A 7,943-nucleotide genomic window follows, 5' to 3' on the forward strand; every position below is an offset into this window, starting at 1 on the left:
TCAAGTTAATTGCAGTTAAGAGTGTTATTTACATGCCTGTTGTAAGGCTGCTTGTCATGTTATTTGTGAATTGCCATAAAATACCCCTCTTGGCTCGGACTCTGGGATCAGGAATTCCATTGTTATAGCAGACTGATAACCACATGTGGCAACACAGACACACGCAGACACACAGAAGCAGCAGACATACAAGTGACAGGGCATGCCTTGACCTGCCCTGCCCCCAGTACTTAAACTCTGCTGCTATAAATTGGGACACAGGCTAGCCTTATCCAATATAATCAAATATATACATTTATATCAGTGACCAAATGTGAAAGACATATCCTGTTCTAGGTACGCACATCCTGTTCTGCCAAGGTATGTGATAAATCATGTTAGGTTGTATTTCGAGTGGATTATCCCTTTAACTGATTTCTCTATGGCCACCAACTGTCATCCTCTGTCTTGCTCAAAATAACATGGAAGTGTATCACAGTCATGGGTGTCTGAAAGTTTTATAAATAGCATGTGTATTCATCGACATGTATGTACATTACCATTTAAAGATACAGTATTTAATTAACTTTCTTACGTAAAGCCCAATATACTTTTTTTCATTATAGAGGAATTAAGAGATATATTTATCTTTTGAAGAACATAAAATAGTGCCACAAAAGTTCCGAGATCTGGTCACTTGCCATATGTATTGATTGAATCTTTAAAAAAAATTGCCATGAACATTTGGTCAAAAAATGTGACATCACTGCTTATTCAGGTGTGTTCAAAGCAGTTTACTAAACCACAAGCACTCTGTTTTCTGAACTACCAGCAGTTTTAGGCAGTCTGAGGAGGAAGTGGATAGGTACATTTACATGAATCACAGACACTTAGGAAAGAAAACACACAGTATAAATACAGACTTGGCTCCTGGACCCCAGTCACTCACTGAGCTGGACGCCACCAAGACAAGATGGAAATCACAGCTTTACTGCTCCTTGTGGTGGTTGCTCAGTCATTTGCTATGCCTCTGTCATCGCTGGAGGAGACTGACAAGTGGCTATTAGCCGAGGTAAGCCAATTAAAGCTGTGGTTCTGATGTCCTTTTGTTTATCAATGTCTGTTTGGTGCACTGAATATTTACGTTTTAATATTGATTTTACACTTATCCTCATACTCGAAATAAGGATAAATGCGATAATGTATAGTATCAACAAAATGAGCATTGTTTTATTTAAACAAAATTGTTAATTGCATACAATATAATGAAACAATATAACCCCTCAAATTGAACCCTGTGTTTCTCTTGTGATTTTGCTCCTTAAATGACCATATTTAACAGCTACATATCATGAAGGTGTTAACTTATGTTATTGTTTCCTCTTCAGAAATACCTCCGCAAGTTCTACCACCTTCGAGCTGGACTTCAGGGAACCCCGACCCACAGGTCGTCAGATGCCATGCAGGCTAAGATCAGGGAGATGCAGTCCTTCTTCAACCTCCAAGTGACAGGGAGCCTGGACGCTAACACCCTGGAACTGATGAGCATGGCCAGGTGTGGTGTCCCTGACGTGGGGGAATACAACCACTTCCCCCGACACCTCAAATGGCAGAACACCAATGTGACCTTCAGGTGAGGCTTCTCAAACACTCTTGGTCATAGATTGTGTCATAACCCTAATTTGTGTTTTTTTTTATGGTATAGGTGTAATAATGTTAATTTACTCCACCTACACCACATGACCTTGGAATCAATGGATATTATCAGCTTTCATTACTTTGGATAAAACTTGTCAAGTTTCTCTTGAATGAAGACATGTTTCCTCTCTCTTGAACGGTCCTTCAGAATAGTGAATTATACTCCTGATCTGAAGAAGGCAGATGTGGACAGAGCTATCCGTAATGCCTTGAACATCTGGGCTGACGTCACCCCTCTGACCTTCAAGAAACTGCACGAGGGGATGGCTGACATCATGATAGCGTTTGGGACAAAAGGTAGACCAATTTCTTTATTCTGGCCTGCAGTTGATAAACTATACAGAATATATGGAGAATATCTTGATTAGTTTGATCATCTTACTGTAGTTTTGTTCAACATTCAGTGAACATTGTTTAGAATTGTGCAAGACCCTCTCATAGAATAAATTGATTGACTGCTGGCTTGCTGGCAACACTTACTGAAACCATCCTCAAACATATTTTTTTCTCTGGACATTTTTTTCTCTTTAGAACATGGAGACTTCAACCCTTTTGACGGCCCTGACGGTCTCTTAGCCCATGCCTATCCCCCTGGCAGAGACATTGGAGGAGACACACACTTTGATGAAGATGAACATTGGTCAAAAGACTCAGACGGTAAATATTTGGTACATTTATGTGGGGGATCAAGGAAAATGTATGACATTTAATCAATGATTACTTACTGACATATTTCCTCCCCTGTAGCCTACAACCTTTTCCTGGTTGCCACTCATGAGTTTGGCCATGCTCTTGGCTTGTCCCATTCTTCTGATCCTGGAGCTCTGATGTACCCAGTCTACTCCTACAGCGAGGGTTATCCATTGTCTGAGGATGATGTCACCGGCATTCAAGCTCTTTATGGTCAGTGTTCCACTTATTAACCCAAACAGAAAATAGTTACAGATAATTAAGTCAAAAGAAAAGTCAAAAGTTTGGACACACCTACTCATTCCAGGGTTTTTCTTTATTTGTACTATTTCGTACATTGTAGAATAATAGTGAAGACATCAAAACTATGAAATAACACATATGGAATCATGTAGTAACCAAAAAAGTGTTAAACAAATAAAAACATATGTTATATTTGAGATTCTTCAAAGTAGCCTACCTTTGCCTTGATGACAGCTTTGCACACTCTTGGCATTCTCTCATCCAACTTCATGAGGTAGTCACCTGGAATGCATTTCAATTAACCTGTTGGGGATGGGGGCGCTGTTTAGACTATTTATGCTAATTGGGTAATTTTTGAAACGGCTTCCCACAAAATCCTTGATCGTACAATATGCATATTATTATTATTATTGGATAGAAAACAGTCTATAGTTTCTATAGGAGTTTAAATTTTGTCTCTAAGTGGAACAGAGCCCATTCTACAGCAATTTCCCTGACATGGAGTCAGATTTGAGAAATGTTGGCCACTGTTCTGAAGTCAGTTAAAAGGGCACTGTTATTGCTATGACTATACGGACACTTCTTACGTCTTCCCCTGGATGCCTTTACGTGATGACGATTCCAATGGAGTCGATTGCGCGTTCACAGGCCCTATAAATTAAAAAACCCTGTAGCTAGCAAGTCTTTCCTTGGTGCGTAACGCGCGTGCTGGACACCGACCCGCTCCTGTTCCAAGTGTTAGTTTAGCCTGTTATATTTCTCCGGTCATCTTTTCACTCGTTATAGGAGTTAAAAACATCATAAGGTAGTTAATTTAAAGCGTTTTATAGCAATTTATATCCGTTTAGTGCGATTTTGGGACATTTATTTTTGAAACGATGTGAATAGCCGGGCACGCTTTTCAGTTCATCCCGAACGCAGTTGGCATTTCCACATGGCAAGAGGACAGCTTTCCACCAAAAGACGATTACTCCCAAGAAAGGATCCTTTGCCCAAGATACTGATGGAAGAACAGCTCAAGGTAGGACATTTTTATTATGATAAATCGTGTTTCTGTCGAAACATTTTAGTGGCTTAGGACGCCATGTTTTTTGACGTAGCTTCGCTTGGCGCAAACTGTATTGAAAAGTAAGGATAAATTAAAAAATGTAATTCCGCAATTGTATTAAGAATTAAATTGTCTATCAATCCCTGTCCACCCTATATTTTTTAGTCACGTTTATGAGTATTTATGTATAAGAGTAGATCACTGTCTAAGTGGCGCAAGGACATTTTTCTGACCAGCTTGTCTACATTTCACATTGTCTAACCATGATTTTGGTGGCTAAATATAAACATTTGCGATCAAACTCTATATGGATTGTGTAATATGATGTTACAGGAGTGTCATCGGAAGAATTCTGAGAAGGTTAGTGAAAAAATTAATATCTTTTGGCGATGTTGACTTTTATCGCTCACTTTGGCTAGAATCAATGCTGGGCTGCTATGTGCTATGTGCTATGCTAATATAACGATTTATTGTGTTTTCGCTGTAAGACACTTAGAAAATCTGAAATATTGTCTGTATTCACAGGATCTGTGTCTTTCGATTCGTGTATGCTGTGTATTTTTACGAAATGTTTGATGATTAGTAAGTAGGTAAACACGTTGCTCTAAGTAGTTTTTCTATTCCATTTGTGACGGTGGGTGCAATTGTAACCTATGCCATCTACCTGAAATATGCACTTTTTTCTAACAAAACCTATCCCATACCATAAATATGTTATCAGACTGTCATCTAATGAGTTTTTTTGTTGGTTAGGGGCTATAAATATCTTAGTTTAGCCGAATTGGTGATGGCTACTGGTGTTGGTGGACAAATAAAAGATGGTGGATTATGCTAATGTGTTTTTAGGTAATAGATGTACATCTTTACATATTGTGTCTTCCCTGTAAAACATTTTAAAAATCGGACATGTTGACTGGATTCACAAGATCTGTGTCTTTCATTAGCTGTATTGGACTTTAATGTGTGAAAGTAAAATATTTTAAAATAATATTTTTTTTGAATTTCGCGGCACTGGTTTTTCAGTGGGGGGGGGGGGGGTGTGCCGCTAGCGGCACGCTGATCCTAGACAGGTTAACAGATGTGCCTTGTGGAATTTCTTTCCTTCTTAATGCGTTTGAGCCAATCAGTTGTGTTGTGACAAGGTAGGGGTGGTATACAGAAGATAGCCCTATTTGGTAAAAGACCGAGTCCATATTATGGCAAGAACATCTCAAATAAGCAAAGAGAAACGACAGTCCATCATTACTTTAATTAAGACATGAAAGTCAGTCAATCTGGAAAATTTCAAGCGCTATGATGAAACTGTCTCTCTTGAGGACTGCCACAGGAAAGGAAGACCCAGAGTTACCTCTGCTGTAGAGGATAAGTTCATTAGAGTTACCAGCCTCAGAAATTGCAGCCCAAATAAATGCTTCACAGAGTTTAATAACAGACACATCTCAACATCAACTGTTCAGAGGAGACTGGGTGAATCAGGCCTTCATGATCGAATTGTTGCAAAGAAACCACTACTAATGGATACCAATAAGAAGAAGAGACTTGCTTTAGCCCAGAAACACGAACAATGAGATTCTTCGAAGTAGCCACCCGTTGCCTTGATGACAGCTTTGCACACTCTTGGCAAATTTTAGATTTTTGGTTCCAAGCACCTTGTCTTCGTGAGACACAGAGTAGGTGAACGGATGATTTCCGCATGTGTGGTTCCCACTGTGAAGCATGGAGGAGGTGTGATGGTGTGGTGGTGCTTTGCTGGTGACACTGTCGGTGATTTATTTACAATTCAAGGCACACTTAACCAGCATGGCTACCACAGCATTCTGCAGCAGTACGCCATCCCATCTGGTTTGTGCTTAGTGGGACTATCATTTGTTTTTCAACAGGACAATGACCCAACACACCTCCAGGCTGTGTAAGGGCTATTTGACCAAGAAGGAGCATGATGGAGTTCTGCATCAGATGACCTGGCCTCCACAATCACCCGACCTCAATCCAATTGAGATGGTTTGGGATGAGTTGGACCGCAGAGCGAAGGAAAAGCAGCCAACAAGTGCTCAGCATGTGGGAACTCCTTCAAAACTGTTGGAAAAATATTCCAGGTGAATCTGGTTGAGAGAATGCCAAGAGTGTGCAAAGTTGTCATCAAGGCAAAGGGTGGCTACTTTGAAGAATCTCAAAAAAAATATATATTTGGGTTTGTTTAACACTTTTTTGGTTACTACATGATTCCATATATGTCGTTTCATAGTTTTGATGTCTTCACTATTACTCTACAATGTAGAATGAATAGGTGTGTCCAAACTTTTGACTGGTACTGTAATTCCACCCACTAGAGTCCTATTTTGAAACGTTCATTATGCGGTTCATTCCTTTAGGCCCGAACCCCAATCACAGGAAAGTGAAGCCCAAACCAGATGCCCCAAACAAATGTGACCCCATGTTGAGTTTTGATGCTGTTACTGAGCTCAGAGGAGAAACAATCATCTTCAAAGACAGGTAGGGAGTGTCCATTCATGAAAACTTTTTTTCTGCACAAACTATCAGCTTAAAATTGACAAAATGTATGTGCGTTGATGTTTTCTATTTGATGACAGGTTCTACTGGCGTCTCCATCCTCAGTTTGCAGAGCCTGAGCAAACCCTGATCAAATCCACCTGGCCCTCCCTCCCCAACAAAGTGGATGCTGCCTATGAGTACCCTGAGAAAGACATGGTCTTCATATTCAGTGGTGAGTTACATGCTGGCAACACTGTTCACATAGTCCTCTGTCATTCTGAATATGCAATTACAGTTCTACTTTGCTCATTTTCGTCACATATACAGTAGATATCTAATAAAATTGATATCGGTGCAAGAGACATAGGTTAATTTTGTTGACAAATTGTAATATTTTTCCAGGTATTAGAATGTGGGCCCTGAACGGCTACAGCCTAGTGGAGGGCTACCCCAAATACATCCATCAACTGGGACTCCCCAAGGCCGTGCGGAGGGTGGATGCTGCTGTGTACATCCCAGACACCGGCAAGACCCTTCTGTTCTCTGAAGAGCAGTTCTGGAGGTAGGACGGTATGGTCTGGACTGGTCTGGTCTGGCTTGGTCTGGACTGGTCTGGCTTGGTTTGGTCTAGTCTTGTTGAGAGATGTTATCTGCAAACATAACTGTTCATTATAGGTTATAGTCTTGGTTGTCTTATTGACAGTTATGATGAGAAGACTAACACAATGGACAGTGGCTTCCCAAGATCCATTGAGATGGATTTCCCTGGAATGGCAGAGGAGGTGGATGCTGCCTTATATAAATATGGTATATCACAATCACTCATTTCAATAATATTCTTATGTAGTTTCCGTTGCATTTGCTTTGAATATATAATAAATAGCTCTCTCTAACAAATTCATCCTTTCTTTCTCCTTGCAGGATATTTGCATTTCTTCCATGAACATACACAGTTTGAATACAGTTACAGTGCAAGGAAGGTCATTCAGATTGTTAGGACAAACTCTTTTCTCAACTGCTGATCCACTGGTGGAGAACTACTGTTATTTTATGGGAAACGTACCAATAGGTAATTTGTGCTGGACACCTGTTTGTTATTGTTATCTGTAACTCATCTCAAAGTACGCTGGAAAACTGCATGTAAAATGCATGTCTGAAGACTGAAGTAGGTGTAATATTTATTGGGAATGGGAAAATGGTTGGCTTATGCATCGAACAAATGCAGAAACCACTATGCAGGGTCTTGCTTTAGGGTATCAGAAAATGTGCATCATATTCACATTACTTGTTATAGTATTGAAGGGTGGGATAGAAACCACTCTGATATACTGTAATTGCATTTCTCTCTGTATGTAAATGTTACTTGGGGAAGTTACAGTAATGCGTTGCAGATCCACCAATAGGTGGCATTCAAGAACACCAAATCTAGAGTATGAGCTAATAATGCTTTTTATGGACTGTGAATGTTTTTACTACTAATCTTAATGACACATTTTCATGAATAAAATGATACGTGCAAATGGTATTGTGTTTGTGATTTAAATACTCTATAGCACATATGTCAGAGTCAAGGCCCGCGGGCCACATCCGGCCCGCGAGAAGGTTTTTTACGGCCCCTGGGATGATCTTGATTTATTATTAGAACCGGCCCGCAGACCGCAGCAAGCCGGCAGCCCGCAGATCTTTTACACGCACCAATACTACATTTCCCACAATGCAACGGTGACGCACCGAGCAGTAGGCTGCTTCATTTCAATATTTATTGGCACAGCAGTCGTCAGCATCACAGTAA

General features: G+C 40.2%; 1 protein-coding gene across 1 annotated transcript; it reads left to right on the forward strand.

Annotated features, from left to right (window-relative positions):
- The first annotated feature begins 464 nt into the window (after nt 1-464).
- Nucleotides 465-7,662, forward strand: LOC129822286 (collagenase 3-like). Its single transcript, XM_055880439.1, has 10 exons — nt 465-1,051; nt 1,368-1,612; nt 1,826-1,974; nt 2,209-2,334; nt 2,425-2,580; nt 6,031-6,151; nt 6,250-6,383; nt 6,554-6,713; nt 6,855-6,958; nt 7,073-7,662. Exons 1-10 carry the CDS (start codon nt 953-955, stop codon nt 7,171-7,173), a joined length of 1,395 nt encoding a protein of 464 aa, XP_055736414.1. The 5' UTR covers nt 465-952; the 3' UTR covers nt 7,174-7,662.
- Nucleotides 7,663-7,943: the final 281 nt, after the last annotated feature.

Source organism: Salvelinus fontinalis, chromosome 24, assembly GCF_029448725.1.
Source record: "Salvelinus fontinalis isolate EN_2023a chromosome 24, ASM2944872v1, whole genome shotgun sequence".
NCBI classification, from domain to species: Eukaryota; Metazoa; Chordata; class Actinopteri; order Salmoniformes; family Salmonidae; genus Salvelinus; species Salvelinus fontinalis.